This window comes from Peromyscus californicus, unplaced genomic scaffold, assembly GCF_007827085.1.
Source record: "Peromyscus californicus insignis strain IS unplaced genomic scaffold, ASM782708v3 Scaffold_11__1_contigs__length_118956290, whole genome shotgun sequence".
NCBI classification, from domain to species: Eukaryota; Metazoa; Chordata; class Mammalia; order Rodentia; family Cricetidae; genus Peromyscus; species Peromyscus californicus.
This window is the reverse complement of record NW_026294402.1, coordinates 17,189,960-17,209,287: the sequence shown is the minus strand read 5'-3', so window position 1 is coordinate 17,209,287 and position 19,328 is coordinate 17,189,960. Positions and strand designations below refer to the sequence as shown.

The 19,328-nt window shown below is 47.6% G+C and overlaps 1 protein-coding gene across 1 annotated transcript in view; it reads right to left on the bottom strand.

Annotated features, from left to right (window-relative positions):
* The window catches only part of Smarca4 (SWI/SNF related, matrix associated, actin dependent regulator of chromatin, subfamily a, member 4), a 93,141-nt gene that overhangs the window by 71,574 nt on the left and 2,239 nt on the right, over nucleotides 1-19,328 (bottom strand). The window contains 8 exon segments of the mRNA XM_052754267.1: nucleotides 1,182-1,355; nucleotides 1,849-1,975; nucleotides 3,287-3,545; nucleotides 5,013-5,111; nucleotides 5,321-5,725; nucleotides 6,396-6,429; nucleotides 6,431-6,529; nucleotides 8,279-8,531. Coding sequence (XP_052610227.1) covers nucleotides 1,182-1,355; nucleotides 1,849-1,975; nucleotides 3,287-3,545; nucleotides 5,013-5,111; nucleotides 5,321-5,725; nucleotides 6,396-6,429; nucleotides 6,431-6,529; nucleotides 8,279-8,500 — 1,419 coding nt within the window. The 5' untranslated portion in view covers nucleotides 8,501-8,531.

Here is a 19,328-nt window from a genome sequence, read left to right as displayed (position 1 = left end):
TCTACACCATGGTCACCATCCCGGAATAGTCATTGTTTTAAAAATGTAGAAACTATGAAGGAGCAAGCAACCAAGCCCAGCATGGTGGTCCATACAGGAGCTGAGGTAGGAGGATTGCTGAGTCTGAAGCCAGTCTGGGTTACACAGAGAGTACCAACCAACAGTCAAGGCTACACAGGAAGACTCTGTTTCAAAATTAAATAAATAAACAAGGCTGGAAGATGACTAAGTGGTTAAGAGCACTTGTTGCTCTTGCAGAGGACCTGGGTTCAATTCTCAGAACCCACATGGTGGTTAAAATCCATGTGTAACTCCAATCCCAGGGGATACGATGCTCTCCTCTTCTGATCTCCTTGGGTACCAGGCATGCATGTAACGGGCATATACGCAGGTACAATAAATATGCATAAAATAAACCTTTTTTATTTTCAGCCTATCTGTATAAAATAAATACACAACAAAACAAATGAGCAGGGCTGGAGAGATGGCTCAGAGGTTAAGAGCACTGACTGCTCTCCCAGGGGTCCTGAGTTCAATTCCCAGCAACCACACGGTGGCTCACAACTGTCTGTAATGAGATCTGGTGCCCTCTTCGCAGTCATACATGCTGTATACATAATAAATAAATCAATCTTAAACACACACACACACACACACACACACACACACACACACACACACACACACACAAATAAGCAGACTGGATTAATCTGCAAGCCTACTGGACTGTAGATTTTCATCTCCTTGAAGGACTTTGTAATAATCGAAGTCAGTCAGTCTCCTGTGGTTTTCCCCTTGCTCAGAGCAAAAGCACAAAAACTCCATATCCCACAGGGTCCTCACTCACTTTCTCTAATGAATCCTATGACTCAATTTGCTAGCTACCCTGATCCTTGAAGCCCATTCCAGTCCCAGGGCCACTGCCCCTCCTCAGTCTGGCAACCCCACTCAAGTCTCTCTGCTGTCTCCTCTCATGGAAACCTCAATGACCCCCTTTTGCCTGAGGTGGCTCCTTTTCTGTCCTTACTCCTCTTTTCCCACCTCTTACGTGCCCAGTGTGATTATTGCTCTTACTGTTTGGCCTGTGTACTGGCATACTGCTGTGCCCAGGGGACTCTTAGCTGAGCCACAGGAAGACTGGCCAGCAGAGTGCACCCTGCAAGGTGCTGTAGCAAACGTACCTGGTGCTTCTGGCGGCGCTTACGCTCCTGCTCAATCTTCTGCTGCTTCTCCAGCTTCTCAGTGATTCGGGCCTCCCGAAGCGACTGCCGTTTGCTGCGCTTATAGGCCTTGGCATTGAGGGCTGTCTCCAGTGCTGTGTCTCTGCGCATGCACACCACCACCTCCTGGCGGAGCTTTAGGGTAGAAAAGGAGATGCTGGCATCAGGCATGATGGGTTTGTGATACCTGTGGTGATGCCCACAAGGGATGAGCACATGCCAGGTAGATACAACAAACTGCCTGGAATGCACAGGACACCTGGGAGGCACCACAAGTGAGACAAGCAAAGAGCAGAACATGAAAGATCTGGACTTTTCCACAGCCACACATACAGTTCCTGGGGGGATGTGTAAAAGCACAGAACCCTCAGGAACTGAGACTCACCAGGCCTCCGGCCTTGCAGCTGCCAATTGCAACCTCAGGAGCCCACACCTGTGTATGCACAGGATATCCATCGACAGGTCTTGCTGCAGTATGGGCCATGATGGTGAACTAACTATCCTGGGATCCAGATAGCCCCAACCACACAGATATCTCAGGTAACCTCCCTCAAAGCATTCTCAGAATCCAGCATCCCCACTGTCAGAAAAGGCCTCATGAGCCCAGAGTTGAGGCCACCAGACACACCTGTCTCTGGAAGTTCAGCAACCTAAGGGCCTTGAGTTCTATGGTTGCTTTGGTTCGCAGGTCCCCAGCCAGGGACCCAGGGAGATTTTCAAGTTCCTGAATTCGGTGTGCGATTCGAGCCTGCAGCCTGGGCAGAGACAGAAGAGGACAGACAAGTGGTGAGAGCGGTGAGGACTACTTGTCTGCAAGAAGTACCTGGTCTTTAAAGCCAGAGTCCGTAAAGGAGGCGGTCCCAGTCCAGGTGTAAAGAGAGGTGACACCTCAGAAAAGGACTCCATCACAACACACAACAGAGGCAAGCAGCCTTCAGAGTGCTCTTGAGAATAGGCTTGCTGAGACTACACAGCAAGCCTAAGACCTGATAGTGACTGTCCTTATCAATTTTTATTGCCAAGTTGACACAACCTTGAATCACCTGGGAGAGGAAACCTCAACTGGAAAACTGCCTTATCAAATGGGCCAGCCCACTGTGGGCAGCAGCATCCTTAGAAAGGTAGGTCTGAACTATATAAGAAAGAAAGCTAGCTGAGCATGAGCTGGAGAACAAGCCAGTAAGCAGTGTTCCTCCACAGTCTCTGCTTCAGGACCTGCTTGAGTTCCTGCCCTTACTTCCTCCAGTAATGGACTGTTACTTGCAAGTCTATGGGGAAATAAACGCTTTCCTCTCTAAGTTGCTTTGGTCAGTATTACATTCCAACAATAGAAAAGCAAACTAGAACAGTGACTTAGCTAAGTGCTAATCCCATGTGGGCAATGAGAGCTGCGACATCAGGCAATCCAGCCTCAGCATGAGACAGGACTATGGTCTACTTAGTCCACGGGCATTAATGTTTTGTCTACAGGTTAAGGAGATGCTACCCTTCTCCCAGTGACCCTAAGTGGGAAAAATCCCCTACTCTATCTTCTCATACTTATTCAAAGAGCACCTACTATGTGCCAGGGCAGTTTTCTCATGGAGTCCTAGCACTGAACAGGGGCCCAAATGTTGCCCCTTCTCTTGTGGCTCACAGTCTCATTAGAAGAAAGGCTCTAAAGGAATAAAGCAGTAAGCACTGGCAGCCACGCCCGCCGAGCACCAAGTGCAAGGCAGAAAGGGAGTCGGACCATGTGCCTCAGCAGTGAGGCCTGGACAGCCACAAGATGTGCACAGTCTGTGCCAAGGCTCTGGGACAGGAACGAGCCTAAGAAAGAGATGAAACCTGCCGGGCGATGGTGGCGCACGCCTTTAATCCCAGTACTCGGGAGGCAGAGGCAGGCGGATCTCTGTGAGTTCGAGGCCAGCCTGGGCTACCAAGTGAGTTCCAGGAAAGGCGCAAAGCTACACAGAGAAACCCTGTCTCGAAAAACCAAAAAAAAAAAAAAAAAAAAAAGAAAGAGATGAAACCCACTCCCTGACACCTGGCAATCAGCACGGGCAGGGCAGCACTTGGGTGCTCACCTATACTCTCGCTCCTGTAGGATCTCCACAGGGTCCAGGCCCCGGGGCTTCTGGATGGGGGTGATGCGGCTCTGCTTCTGGTGCAGGGGCACCAATGGAGCCGGCTGGGCCGGCTGCCCTGGGGACTGTGTTTGTGGTGGCATCACAGGTGAGGCAGCAGGTGGGACAGCAGGAGGTGCAGGTGAAGGGCGGCCTGTTGGTTGCGGGGGAATCAGCTTCTGTGGGGTGCTTGTGGGGGCAGCAGCATTGGCCATGGGTCCTGGAGAGGCAAGCGGGATATGCTCCTTGAACTCTGGAGGCACAGAACTGCCCTTCCAGCCCTCACACTTCTCACCCAGACCAGAACACAGACACTCCCATGCTCCAGCGCAGTTCTCCCACACCTCATGTGGAGGCCCACAAAGGTTTCCTAGGGAGCGCTGAGCTTGCTTTACCCAGCAGAGCTACATTAGAGGACTGTTTGACCATGCACACGGTTACTCAGTGATTGGAAGGGGCTACACTTGGCTGAGCTAGGGGAGGTCTTTTGCTCTACTCCTTGGCATTCCTATAAATAGCCCTTTAGAAGAAACAGGAGGGGCCGGTGGATACTGATCCAGACCCTCCCAAGGCTATCCTATGTTTCTGTTTCTCTCCCCTCTATCCTTCTATCTAATATTTCTTATCCCTCTCTCTTCAAGAGTACCCTGTCATAAAATGTGGGAACCAGTCTCCTCTCTGGGCTCCCACAACCTCAGACCTAACCATCCAGTGTTTAGTTTTTCTGTGCTTGGCTTCACAGGGACACATGTCCCTGTCTTTCCTCTAAAGCAGTTCATTGCTTCCCTTTAGCAGCTTCATGTCTGCCATTTCAATTAACCACCCTTGGTCAATGGTAGTCTTAAAAAAATTAAATGGGAAAAAAATGGAATAAACAATTGCTAGGTTTCAAACTGCGTGCTGTTCTGAATAACTACACCCAAATTCTACCTCTGAATCATTCACCGCTTCCTTGCAGCACTATCTCAGAGGCAGGTACAGTGCACACTGTCCTGAGCACGTTCCTGCTTACTCGATCATGTCTGATGTGTTTTACTGTTTAGCTCCTGTTACTCTGTTTGATGAATGAAAGACAGTGTGTAAAGAAAACACACAGTGAAAGGTAGCCACTGAGGGTCCTGGATAGTCTCCCTCTCAGATGAGAGAATGACTCTACTCCACACCCAAACAAACCAGGTTTTAATATACAATGGTCCACCTCAGACCCCAAGAGAGCAGGCAGGGCCACTGTCCCAACCCAAACACAGAATCTGAAATAACCAACTACTTTCCAGAGACACTTCAGAGATGGCAGGGCCAAGGCCACACACAATCAGCAGAGGTACCTACCTCCACTGGGATTGCTCTCTAGAGAGAAGGAAACCATACTGGACACCCTCGTCCCTTAAGCTCGGAAGCACCTTGTCCTGAGCAAGCTTGTCTGTGGTCACAGTTACAGCCAGCCATTCTCCTTGAGTCCCATAATAGACACATTCCTTGCCTTCCTCCTCTGCTGACTAGTGTAAGGAGACTGCAGAACAATCCCCACCCACAGAACAAGGAAGTACTCTGCTAACCCCAGCTGAACCTCACAGAAAAGCCCGAGGCTTCTTCTGGGGTAAAGAAATGTAGCCCAATCTCTGGGGTCCAACATTGCTCAGGCTCATGACAGGAGGTAAGGCATGCCACCAAGAGAAAAGAAACTCACCTTCAGGCCACGGCTTGGGAGGCCCTCCAGGGGGCTGACCAGGCATCCCGGGGGGCACACCTGAGGGTCCTGGGGGAGGCATGTTGGGCCCTCCCATACCTACATTAAAGGAAACAAAGCACCATAAATGTCACTGTTCAAACCTGCTGGCCTTTGCTCGTGTCAACTCAAGGAACACATACACCCACCACAAATAAGACTAAAGAGAAAGATAAAAAACATTTATCGACATAACCCCATCCATAACCACCGTCTGGGAGCCAAGGCTGCTTGCCACTATGACCCAGGGGCAGGGATGTAGGCCTTACCATGGGGCCTACTGTAATTTGGAGGGGCTGGTCCTGGACCTGGGCCAGGGCCAGGGCCAGAGCCAGGGCCAGGTCCTGTGGCAGATACTGAGGGTGGAGGTAGTGTTGGCATCTGCTGCTGCATTCCAGGCATCGGACGCTTGCCTTGCACGGCCATCTGCAGGTGGTCAGGCAATGGTTGGCCCCTGGCCAACATCTTATAGGCCATTATCTGAGCTCTGAGTTGATGCAACTGGTTCTGATTAAATGGGGTTGGGCCTCGGTTTTGCTGCCCCAAGGCCTGGGGGTCAGAACCATCTAATGGGGCCCCTCCTGGCCCAGAGGACATCTGGGGGCCTGAAGATGGGCCGCTGGCTGGGACAGGACTGGAGGCATGTTCAGAGCCACCCAGGGGTGAGGGGTAACCTGTAGGGAAAGAAGACTAATTCAGTGGTCACTTGGCAGCACATATATCTATGACTGATAAGTTACATCCACACCACCCAGCATCCCCAGACATAGTGACCACTCTCCTAAGTCAAACAAGAAGCACCCAGAGGGCAGGGGCTAAGCCACAGCCCCAGCCCAACAGCCCATGTGGACAGGAGCTTGGATGTTTCAGTAGGGTACAGATGATCAATGAAAAGGTGAGACCTGCCCTTCAGTCAAGCAAACTTCCCCACTGTCATTCCTGTCAAGTCCGAAGATCTAGTACCTTGCTTGCTGCCCCTGGTGACAGGAAGGACTCCACAAGTCATCTACTACATCAATCTCCTCATGCAGAAAATCCAACTTGCCTAAGCCAAGGTGCTGAGGCTCCACTGCAGTTTCTAGCCCTCAGGCCCCACCATGCTGAGCCTGACCTCAAACACCATGCTGATCAGCATCTCTGTCCCACCAGTTCAGTCTTCCAGGACTACTCCAAAGCAAGAGGGCTGTACAGAACACCAGCCACCCCTCATCAGGAGGCCCCAGGCAAGCCTTCTCCACAGTCAGCTGTCCTAGCTGCCCTCAGAACCCCCACTGAAGAAAGTAGACTTTGGGCTCCAGGTGCATGAACAACATGAGGCAGAAAGTGACCCAGAACAGACCGTACCTTGGGAATGCTGGTCCATGGGACTAGGTGGGGGGTCCCATACCTGTGTGGGCCCCTGACCGCATGCCCATCCCTTTCATCTGATTGTATCGTGGGTCATCAGGCATTCCCTTCTCATGCATGGACTCCATAGGCTATGAGATGTGCAAGGACACAGGTCAGTCAAGTACAGCAAGAAGAGGCAGCCGAACAAAGTACCACCAGGAAGACCACACAGAGGTCCACCCAAGGCGGCCAGAAGGCTAGCTCTGAGGCACAGACACCACAGCTTCTGGGTGTCAGGACAGAGACACAAAATCAAGCTGCTGGAGAAGGTGACCACTTAGGCAATGGACAGCGGAGATATGGAGCTGTCTTTTGGGCTAGTGAGAACCCACAAGGAAAGGACTCATGCCACAGCTCCAGCAGGAATGTCCTGGCCCCTTGCTCCCTGTGCGAAGGTGACTGGTCACAAACCTAGGGCTAAAGTCCTCATCCTTGGAGACTATATATCAAAGGGACATGCAAAAAAATCTGCACACAATGACTGGACAACAGCAAGATACCAGATACCTCGCTGTCCTGCCACTGAGCCAGAGCACAATAAAACAGGATCCTTGCATGTGCAGGGGAGGCTGACACATGGTGCCCTTGGGAGTGGGCATGCCTTCCAGGGCAATGGCTACAGTGGCTGGTGAGAGAGACACTGCTTAAGGGCCTTTTGTGAATTAGGCCCAGGTAACAAGCATAGCATGTGATGAAGCAGAGTGCCAAAGACACGGCTCAATACAGCCTTAACAAAGGAAGCTGGGACAGGTGTGTGCAGGCTCCCAAGACTGTTCATGCTGAACAAGAGCCTTGCCCCCAGTATAGAAGCAGCTCTGTGTAGCTGAGGTGCTGTATCCAGGATTCCAGTAACTAGCAGGTTCCTGGATACATGGTAGATATCCAACAGGCACCTCGGAGGCAGTAGAACATGTGAGCAATGGCAGGAGAAGGAATACAGGTAGAGGGGATGTGGCTGGTATGCTGAAAGAGGATATAAACCAGAAGGTGGGCTTGTGCATGTGACCCACAGCTTCCTTCACAGGAGGACAAGGGCAAAACAAATGCTATACTAAGATGACAGAACAGGACTAGGGAGCCAGAGAAGGGTTATCTTGGAGGCAGAGCACAGTTGGCACACAAAGACAATCCAGACAGGGGTAAGACAGACAAGTGAGGGCCTTCCTCATTTGAGGATGGGGAACACAACCCAAACCAGGAAGCTTGCAGGTGTATAAGCAAACACAAGGACGACCCTGCAGGGAGGCAGGGCAGCTGACAATGCCACTATGGTGAAGCCTACTGCAGCCTCCAGCTGTATCTTCTCACACCCCAGCCTCCACAGGCCCAGACAAACGATGATGTTACTCTCAGCCAGCTCTAGAAAGACCAAGACCGCAGGACAAGAGAGCTATTTGGTAGCCTTGCTGGCAAAAGCAATGCTGACGGATTTACGAAGTGGGAAGATGGCAGTCCAGAGTTTAAGTTCAGGAACAGCTCGAGCAATCAGCGCTGCTTCAAGTATGCACGCCACCAGTGCAGCCAGAGAAGCCTCCTTGGAGGAATTTGGGAATTCCTTGATTAACAAAACAAAGTCTTGGCACATTGTTCCCAAACATGGACTATGGGAAATGTAGGAGTGGGGTGGCTGCTCAGCCTCCTGGCTCAGGACAACAGCCTGATTCCTTTGTTCACAGGAGCAGACCTAGGGTGGGACTCTGAACCAAGCCAAATTACCTTCACAAAGACCTGTCCTCTCTAGTCTAGGGAGGCTCCTGCAGCCTTGTATGGAACACTGAGGACCCAAGCTGAGGCAAGTCTCAGGAACAGAGTACAGAATGAGAGCATAGCATGCCTACCTTGTGCATTTGGTGCATGTTGTCCTGAGGATATCCTCCAGGCCCCTGGGTGGGCATGGGGTGTCCAGCCGAAGGAGGTCCTGGGCTGGGCCCCATCATGCTGTGGGCAGAGCCTGGTGAGGGGCCAGGGCTAGGGCCCAGCATTGCACCAGGTGAGGGACCAGGACCTGGGGAAGGGCCAGGCCGAGGAGTCCCACCCAGGGGTGGGTCTGGAGTAGACATCTTCACAGGAGCAGCAGGCAGTGGTCTCCTGCTGGAAAGAAATCCTGGTCATCCTGGGATCTGGGACATAGGTTCAGTAGGTCAAGAACAGCAAAGAAGGGCCCACAGGCCAGTCAGAACCATGCAGCCCACAGTGCCCCACCTTGCAGGCCCTGTCCTAACCTCTGTTCCAAACCCTTCTTCTATTCCTTTTGGAGAAAACACTATATATAAGAGAAATCAGATCAGAAAGCAGGATATGATTGTGCAGGTTCATCTCCCCAGCAATAGGGAGGCAGAGGATCTCTGGTCTACATAACAAGTTCCAGGCCATCCAGGGCAAGTGGTTTTGAGTATTTTCCCAGCTTTATCTAAATACCACATGGTAGATAAAGTAACAGACTGGTGAATCTGACCTTCTGGGTGTGATCAATAACCACACTTAAGAGACTACACTGATGTGGTCAGAGGGAAAATATCCTCCCCTTGCATCCAAGATCAACTAGGTCCCGGGAGACTGTGGGGCATCTCTCAAATGTCCTTTAACTGTGAGGAATCATCTGTTCTCTTATTCAGGAAGGTCACAGAGACAGACAGACACACAGACAGAAAGAAAAATAAACACACACAAAATCAGTGAGCTCTAACCAGCTAGTCCACAAAGAAGGTCAGCACTGAGGGAAAATCCCCAACATGCCTTTAATCCCAGCACTCAGGAGGCAGAGCCAGGTGGATCTCTGTGAGTTCGAGGCCAGCTCTACAGAGCAAGATCCAGGACAGCCACCAAAACTACACAGAGAAACCCTGTCTCAAAAAACAAAGACAGACTCCGTGTTGGTTACTTGGGAACTAGCAGGCAGGAAAGAAATGTCCGCCTACAGACCAGGTCCTTAACTGGCCTTGTCAGTACAAAAATGAAATGAGTCTAGGCATGGTGACACATACATTTTGTTGTTGGGGATTTTTTGTTTTTGTTTTTGTTTCTTGTTTGGTTTTGTTTTGGGTGAACAGCAATGACTACCATCAGCATCACACTTAGCCACTTGGATTCCAGATTCAACCTCAAAGGCAGTGAGACGGCCCACAGTACAACTCTCCTGAGACTTTCAGGACAGACAAGAGGCACATCAGATGTCCCTGACACCTCCTACTGTCACAGGTGATGCAGCAACTGTCATGCAGCCACCTGCTTCCTGAGCCAGTGAGGCATAACTAGCGGGCCAAACAACTTAAAACTGACGAAGAGCCACCACTGTTAAAAATGGGCACAAGCTGCTTGTTTTTCTATTGTTGGATCTGAGGCTTTCTGTGTTTCTGAAACAGTCTCACTAGGTAGCCCTAGCTGGCCTGGAACTATGTAGATCAGGCTGGCCTCCAACCTATCTATCTCTGCCAATCTTTGCTTCTGAGTGCTGGCATTAAAGGCAATCATCACCATACCCTGCTTCACCTTGTACTTTTGATCCTCCTGCCTCCACCCCCCAAGTGCTGGGGTCACAGGCATGGACTACCATGCTTGTTTATAGAGTGCTTGAGATGGAACCCAGGAACCAAAGAATAGGGCTGGATAGATGGCTCAGAGGTTAAGAGCACTGGCTGTTCTTCCAGAGGTCCTGAGTTCAATTCCCAGCAACCACGTGGTGGTTCACAACCATCTGTAATGAGATCTGGTGCCCTCTTCTGGCCTGCAGGCAGAACACTATATGCATAATAAATAAATAAATATTTAGAAAAAAAATCAAAGAACAGTTTCACATTTTTTTCCCATTTTTGTTAATTACTTTTATTTTATGTGTGTGGGTGTTTTGTCTGCGTGGATGTCTGTGTAATTCCTATGTGCAGTGCCCAGAGGACAGAAGGAGGCATAGAACTCCTGGAACTGAAGTTACAGACTGTTGTGAACCACCATGTGTGTGCTGGGAATGGAGCCTGGGTCCTCTGGAAGAGCAGCCAGAAGTCTTAAGCATCTCTCCATCCCTCCAGACCCACAGTTTTATAGACTTTACGTGTGCATGAATGTGTGTGTGAGATAGATCCTAGGGCTTGATACATACTAGGCAAGTGCTCTACCACTAAGCCAGATCACAGCCCCAAATTCTTCGTTCAAAACAAAACAAAACAAACCCCACTAAACTCAAGTGTTTTTCAATGCTACAGCTTATGAAAGCTCAGAACCCTAGCCATTAGACCACAGAGGGATGCTGTAGTACAACTTAGGAGAAGTCAGAAAAATGAAATCCCAATGCTTAAGACAAGTGTGGTACCCAAACCTGTAAACCCTATCCTCAGGAGGCTGAGCCAGGAAGATTGCTGAGTTTGAGATCGGCCTGGAATACATGGCAAGATCCTATGAAAAAAAAGTTAAAGGTAACCTCCAACTACATAGCAAGCTCCAGGCCAATCTACGCCATGCAAGAGCCTATCTTAAAAAATAATTAGGAGCTGGCGGCGGTGGCGCGCACACCTTTAGTCCCAGCACTTGGGAGGCAGAGGCAGGTGGATCTTAGTGAGTTCGGGCCAGGATGGTCTACAAAGCGAGTTCTAGGACAACCAGGGCAACACAGAGAAACCCTGCATTGAAAAATCAGAATAAATAAATAGGAACAAGCAAGATGGCTCAGCAGGTTAAGGGCATGTGCTGGCTGGTCTCATGTCAACTTGACACGTAATAAGAGTTATCTGGGGCTGTAGAGATGGCTCAGAGGTTAAGAGCACTGACTGTCCTTCCAGAGGACCCAGGTTCAATTCCCAGCACCCACATAGCAGATCAAAAGTGTCTGTAACTCCCATTCTAGGGGACAACACTCATGGCAAAACACCAATGAAAAAAATTACTTTAAAAAAAAATAAGAGTTATCTGAAAGGAAGGAACCTCAATTGAGAAAATGCCTTCATAAGACCTGGCTGTAAGGTATTCTCTTAGTGATTGATTGGGGGGGGGGGGGGGCAGTCCATGGTGGGTGGTGCCATCCCTAGGATGGTGGTCCTGGGTTCTATAAGCAGGCTGAACAAGCCATGAGAAGCAAGCCAGTAAGTAGCACCCCTCCATGGCCTCGGCATCAGCTCATGCTTCTAGGTTTGTGTCCTGTTTGAGTTCCTGTCCTGACTTCCTTTGATGATGAACAGTGATATGGAAGTATAAGCCAAATAAACCCTTACCTCCCCAACTTGCTTTCAGTCACGATGTTTCATTGCAGCAATAGAAACACTAAGTCGGGACACTTGCCACTTAGCCCAATGACCTAAGTTTGAACCTCAGAACTCACTTGATTAAAGGAGAGAACCTGTTCCTGAAAGTTGACCTCTGACCTCCTAACCTGACTATTGCATAAACACATACAAAATAAATAAATAGATGTATGTGAAAAAGAAAGAAATTAAAGATTTTTTTAAAGATTTATTTATTATTATATATAGTGTTCTGTCTGCATGTATGCCTACACACCAGAAGGGGGCGCCAGATCTGATTACGGATGGTTGTGAGCCACCATGTGGTTGTCAGGAATTGAACTCAGGACCTCTGGAAGAGCAGCCAGTGCTCTTAACCATTGAGCCATCTCTCCAACCTGAAATTAAAGATTTTAAATAGTAAACAGAGCTGGGAATAGTCGGCCCAAGTGAACGAGCAGTTCAAGATCACCTTCAGACACATAGTGAGTTTGCGGTCAGCGTGGGCTACAAAAGACTGTCTTAAAGTAAGCAAGTAAAGCTACATCACCAAACATATTCTCTCCTTCACAAAGCTGGATGGCAAAATTACAATTATTAATTTTTTACCATAAAGGCAAAATAGAGGAGTTGATTCCAACTAGCTGGAAAACAGAACAAGAGGCAAAAAAAAATTACATGATCTAGGCAGAGCAGCCCACCAGCCTACAGAGTGAGAAAGCATCTTTGCCAGCTCCACTTCAGACATGGGATGATGTCTAGAAACAGAAATAACTGTACAAATTAGGAGTCAAGGAGATGACTTGGGGTATCAAGTGATGCAAGAATGAAACCTGTTCAAATCCCTAGTAGCTGCTGGAGAGCTGGCTCAGCAGTTAAGTACACTAACAGCTCTTCCAGAAGTCCCAAGTTCAATTCCCAGAACTCACATGGCAACTCACAACTATCTATAACTGCAGTACCATGGGATCTGATGCCCTTTTCTGGTATACAGACATACATGCAGATAAAACACTCAAATCTGCCAGGTGGTGGTGGCTCACACCCCTTTTGTCCCATCACTAGGAAGGCAGAGGCAGGTGAAACTCTGTGAGTTTAAGGCCAGTCTGATCTAAGTAAGTTCAAACAAAACCATCTTGCACCAAATCAACATGCCAAACATTTTTGCCTATTCTCTATGCTGGCATCCCTTTCTGAAAAAAAACACACCATATTACGAAATGTTTCACTTCCAGTAATTTCTTGAGTTTGACAGTGACGGTCTTGTTTCCCACAGTGGAAAGGCAGAGTGATGCCCTCCTCTTTTTTTGCATGTGCACACACAAAATAAACTTACAAAAATTAAAGACACTTCCAGGACAGGCTCTAAAACTACAGAGAAACCCTGTCTTGAAAAAAAACCAAAAAAAAAAAAAAAAAAAAAAAAAAAAAAAGACACCCCAGAAAACACTGACAGCCGAAAAATGAGCTATAAAAACACAGTTCTTGATAGAACTACAAATAGTAAGTATTTTAAGTGTTCAGCTGTGGGCTGGAGAAATGGTTCAAAGGTTAAGAGCACTTCCTGCTCTTGCAAGGACCCCGAGTTCAATCCCAGCACCCATATCAAGCGGCTCACAACCTCCAGACACTAGATCCCAGGGCTTCTAGGGCTAGGGAAGCCTCTGCCACTGCACTATGTCCCCAGCCCTGTACCCTACTGTTTAGCACAAACTCTAAGTTTTTGTTGTTGTTGTTGTTGTTTTGGTTTTTTCGAGACAGGGTTTCTCCGTGTAGCTTTGTGCCTGTCCTGGAACTCACTTGGTAGCCCAGGTTGGCGAACTCACAGAGATCCACCTGGCTCTGCCTCCCGAGAGCACAACTCCAAGTTTTACAGTTGTAATTTTGTTGGTGTTTAGTCCCTGTAACAATTCTACAGTGAGGCATCACTACTGCCCCCTTTGGAAGTAAGAAGCTGGGTGTTCAATGAGAAGCAGAGCCCCTGCCTTTGCCCCACTAAGCCTAGCTCCCTGGAGGGCCTGCTGTGGATACTCCATGCAGACCTATTTACTAGATTCTTTCTTTCCCCTCCCTTATTTGTTCTTGTTGCCGTTGTTTTATTTGTTTTCAAGACAGGGTTTCTCTGTGTAACAGTTCTGGCTGTCCTGGAACTCAGTCTGTAGACCAGGCTGGCCTCACACTCACAAAGATACCCCTGCCTCTGCCTTCCCAGGGCTAGAATTAAAGGCGTACACCACCATGCCTGGCCCCTTATTTGTTCTTTAAGACAGGGTTTTGCTTGTAGCTCCTGCTGACTGGCATCATTATGTAGCCAAGGATAACCCACGCTCTCTGCAATCCTCTTGTCTCTAAGTCTCAGATTACAAGCATAAACTACCACAGCCAGCTTGGTGAATGGCGAATGAGTGACTGTTACTTCTTGTACTACTCCAACCAATGGGCACCATTCGTGACAGTCTGTCCAGTTTTTCTGTTTTGGTTTTGTGCTTTTTTTGTTTGTTTTTTTTCAAGAGAGTCTCTGTAGTCCTGAAATTCAATATGTAGACCAGGCTGGCCTCAAACTTAAAGATATCTCCTGCCTCTGCCTCCCTAGTGCTGGGGTTAGAGGTGTGCACCACCACACCCAATCTTATCATAGGCTGTTAAGGAGACAACAGTCTATGCCAATGACTGGGCCCGAAACCAGCTGACACACCTGAGGACTTACTGTATCTCAGGTAGTAGGTGCTGACTTCCTCCTTTCTCCGACTGTCATAACCAGAAGCCACCCCACACACTGTCATCAGAGCCCTGGCTGAAGACTGGCCCTTTGCACACGGTGCCTTCACTGGAAGATGACCTCACTGCACACACCACCCAGAGTATCAGAGTATTTACTCCCTCTGCCGTCCCACATCCAACAAAAGTTACTGCATGAACTAACCTAGGGTTGCCTCTCAATGTTTTGAGGGGCCACTAAGAGTGGTGAAAGTATGCAAATAATCTGCAGATGAACACGGGTGCATCAGCTGGGTGCTGCTCCCAGACAAGAAAAGCTTAGTGGCCACAGCAACACCCTCCACCATAGATCCAATGATGGCATAGAGCTACTCACCCTGCATTCAAAAACCTGTAAAATATTTCCTGCAGCACTAGGCTACACACCAAATAATTTCAGGACATAATGATGAATATTTATTACTTTCCTAATGATACACGCATTAGTCGCCCCCCTCCCTTTTCTTCCTTTCTTTTTTTTTTTTTTTTTTTTTTTTTTTGGTTTTTCAAGACAGGGTTTCTTCTCTGTGTAGCTTTGTGCCTTTTCCTGGAACTCACTTGGTAGCCCAGGCTGGCCTTGAACTCACAGAGATCCGCCTGGCTCTGCCTCCCAAGTGCTGGGATTAAAGGCGTGCGCCACCACCGCCGGCCTACTTCCTTTCTTTTTTGAGACTGGGGCTCACCATGTATCCTTGGCTGGCTTTGAACTCATAGATCAGCCTGTTTCTGCCTACCAAGTGCTGGTCCAGTGCTAATATTAAAGGCATGCAAAGAAGATACACAGGGTGTGTCCAACAGAGCAGACATACAGGTTCAGGGATACTGGATTACTCTACAGTCTTTGCACAGCTGACTAACCCTGCCCACACCCACACATGCATGCCCACACCACTCCTAGAAACAACGTGCGCAACTCACATCATACGCACCACATGAACACCAAACACCCTCAGAGAGGTGCTAAAAAGACGGCTCAGGCCAGGCGGTGGTGGCGCACGCCTTTAATCCCAGCACTCGGGAGGCAGAGCCAGGCGTATCTCTGTGAGTTCGAGGCCAGCCTGGGCTACAGAGCAAGATTCAGGATAGTCACCAAAACTACACAGAGAAACGCCGTCTCAAAAAGACAAAAAAACAAAACAAAACAAAACAAAACAAAACAAAAAAAAAGGATGGCTTGGTGGTTAAGTGCACTTGTTTTTGCAGAAGACCCAAGTTTCAACTCCCTGCACCCCCTTGGCAGCTCACAACCATCTGCTGACTCCAGTTCCAGGGGATCCAAAAAGCTCTCCTGACCTGGCAGGCACCAGGCATGCACGTGGTACAAAGACATACATGCAGGCAAAATACTCATATACGTAAAAAAAACATAAATTTTTAAGAATGTTGCCGGGCGGTGGTGGTGCACACCTTTAATCCCAGCACTCGGGAGGCAGAGCCAGGAGGATCTCTGTGAGTTTAAGGCCAGCCTGGGCTACCAAGTGAGTTCCAGGAAAGGCGCAAAGCTACACAGAGAAACCCTGTCTCGAAAAACCAAAAAAAAAAAAAAAAAATTTATATATATATATATATATATATATATATATATATATAAAACCATAAATTTTTAAGAATGTTGCCGGGCGGTGGTGGTGCACACCTTTAATCCCAGCACTCGGGAGGAAGAGGCAGGCGGATCTCCGTGAGTTTGAGGCCAGCCTGATCTATACAGTGGAGTTCCAGGACAGGCTCGAAAGCTACACAGAGAAACCCTGTCTCTGAAAAAAGAATGTAATTAAATAGATGATACATCTCAGCCCCCTATAGGCTGAAGGAGGACATCAAGAGTTTAAAGCCACAGGTGACGATGGCGCATGTCTTTAACCCCAGCACTCGGGAGGCAGATGCAGGTGGATCTCTGTGAGTTCAAGGCCAGCCTGATCTACAGAGCGAAATCCAGGACAGGCACCAAAACTACACAGAGAAACTCTGTCTCCAAAAACCAAAAAAAAAAAGATTTTCTCTTCCCAGATATATTTGGGTTTGTGCCAAGTAGAGAAAACCACCTAGTAAAGCACCCACAGATTTGAGGTGAGGTATCCAGCTGACAACTGAGACGCAGCTGTGCAGCTCCCACGGGGGTTCACGGCACAGAAATGGCTCAGCCAGTCAAAGTATTTGGGGCGTAAGAACCCACATAAATGTGGAAGGAGAGAACCAGCTCCACTGAACTGTCCTCTGACCTCCAAGGTCACTGTGACAAACTCTCCACACACACACATCATATAACTATTTTTGAAGTCTGAGGTAAGTCTGGACAACAAAGTGAAACCCTACAGAAAACACAAATGAATAAATGAATGACAATGACTGGAGGTGTCCCCTAGTGGCAGAGCACTTCCCTATTTTGTTCAGTTACTTTCTTATTGCCGTAGACACCATGACAAGGTACCTGAGAGCTTTTATTTGGAGGCCTGCTTACAGTTTCAGAAGGTGAGTCTATCACCATCATGGTAGGGAGCATGGCAAAGGCAAGCAGGCATGGCATGGTCCTGGAGCAGTAGCTGAGAACTTACATTTGATACACAAGCAAGAGGCAGACAGAGTGAGACTGGGCTTGGCATGGGCTTTTGAACTTCAACCCCCTCCACACACACTGAAACACCTCGTCTAACAAAGCCACAGATCTTAATCCTTCCCAAAAACAGTTCCACCAAGCTTTCAAATACATGAGCCTCTGGGGGCTATTCTCATTCAAACCAATATACCTATCACTGTAATTGTATTGATTGTATTGTTGTTCCCAGCATCACAAAATAATAAAAATGAAACCAGAATACTAACTTTAACAAATAATATCCACCAATCAGACTGCAACCCACAGACCCAGGGAGGCTACCCAGCAGGGGGGACTCTAGGATGACTGTGGCTTATAATAAGTTTTGGTTTTGCCCAATCACTGGGCAAGCTTTAGTGAAACATTTCACTGTTAGGATAAAAATTTGTACTGTATCAAGCTGATGAAAGAAAGTGCTGGCCAAGGGGGCTGGAGAGATGGCTCAGCGGTTAAGAGCACTGGCTGTTCTTCCAGAGGTCCTGAGTTCAATTCCCAGCAACCACATGGTGGCTCATAACCACCTCTACTATAATCTGATACCCTCTTCCAGCATAAAGTTGTATATGCAGATAGAACACTCATCTACATAAAATAAATAAATCTTTAAAAAAAAGAAAAGGGGGGGGGGCGGTGGTGGCGCATGCCTTTAACCCTAGCACTCGGGAGGCAGAGCCAGGCAGATCTCTGTGAGTTCGAGACCAGCCTGGTCTACAGAGCGGGATCCAGGACAGGCTCCAAAACAACACAAGAGAAACCCTGTCTCGAAAAAAACAAAAACAAACAAAAAAACAGAAAAAAAAATGCTAGCCATACTTTCAGGAGGGGAGGCTAAAATCGTCTTAGATTATGGATTAGCCTATAGAAAAATGTCTGCCGGATTTGAATAGGAATCTCACTTACACAACTTAAGTAAAACATAGCTCTCCGAACAGATGAAGATAGGTTTCCTCTGTATCCCAGAATCTAATCAATATTTATATGTATAATTCAGCTATCATTTGGCTTAAAAGGGCTTATTGGGAAATGTTATCATTTTTACTATTTTCTACAGAGAAAATATTTTACTGTTTAAAATAACCCTGGACTTTTAAATTATAATCTGTTTTTATGTTCAGGCTATCTGAGTATTATTTCTCCTGTAGTTGTACATAAAATGTTTTTACATTCAAAAAAAAGGGACAAATACTATAGAATTGTATTACTATAGAATATACAAATTTATAGATTCAGAAAGAGTAGATGTTATCTCAAGATGGAGAAGAAAGGAATATAGAGCAATGACTTCCTAAGTACAGAATCTCTGTTTTGTGTGATGGAAAAGTCCCACAAATGGACAGTAGTATTAGGTCATATCATGAATGTAATAAATCAATACAATTAATGTAGTTAATATCATAAATATAATTATTGAATGAAACTGTATAAATGTAATCAATGAATACCACAAATGTAATTAATATGAATGTAATTAATGAATATCATGAGTGTAATTAAATAAATAAATGGATAGAAAATCTTAAAACACCAAAAAACAAATATCTGTAACTACAGTTTAGTTAGCAGATTCCCATGTCGTTTCACTGAAGCCCATCACCAGGTAGGGTAGCACTGGGTCATAAGTTTCACAGGTTGGGCGCCAGGACTTAGGGGGCTGCATATGAATTAGAGTTCTGAAGAACTGGCAGCCAGTATGACCCGGAATTCAATCCCCAGGACCCACATGGTAGGAGAAAATAGGCTCCTCAAAGTTGTCCCAACCTCCACACATATCACACAAAATTAAACAAACTGTTTTTTAGATTTTTATTATTTTATGTGTGTGAGTGTTTTGCCTGCATGTATCACCACATTCAAGCTTGGTGCCTAAGGAGGTGGTGACCTTCCATATGGGTGCTGGGAATTGAACCCAGGTCCTAAGCAACAAGTACGTAACCACTGAATCAACTCTCCAGCCTACAAAACATTCTTTAAGTTCAAGAAAAGAAGTAACACCCTTCACTCCCCACAAACAAACCACCAAACCAGGACCCCAGACTTCAGTGACTTCTCATCACTTTTGAAGCAGTGACTTCTGGGGCTAGGAAAGCACCGTCCTGGAAAGTTCAGAGCCCAACAGCAGTAGCACATGATTATTGCTTTGGATCTTGTTACCAATCACCTCACCCCAAAGTTCATCCCTCCCAAGGACCCTCCTTTCCTTCCACTACTCTCTGCTTCCAACTTGCAAGGCTACAGACTTGACAGAGCAGCAGTTCGCTGGCACTGCTCCATCCCCAGCATGTGGGGGCCTGGAGGGGACACACCCTCCCTAATTTTGAGGGAAGGTTCCTC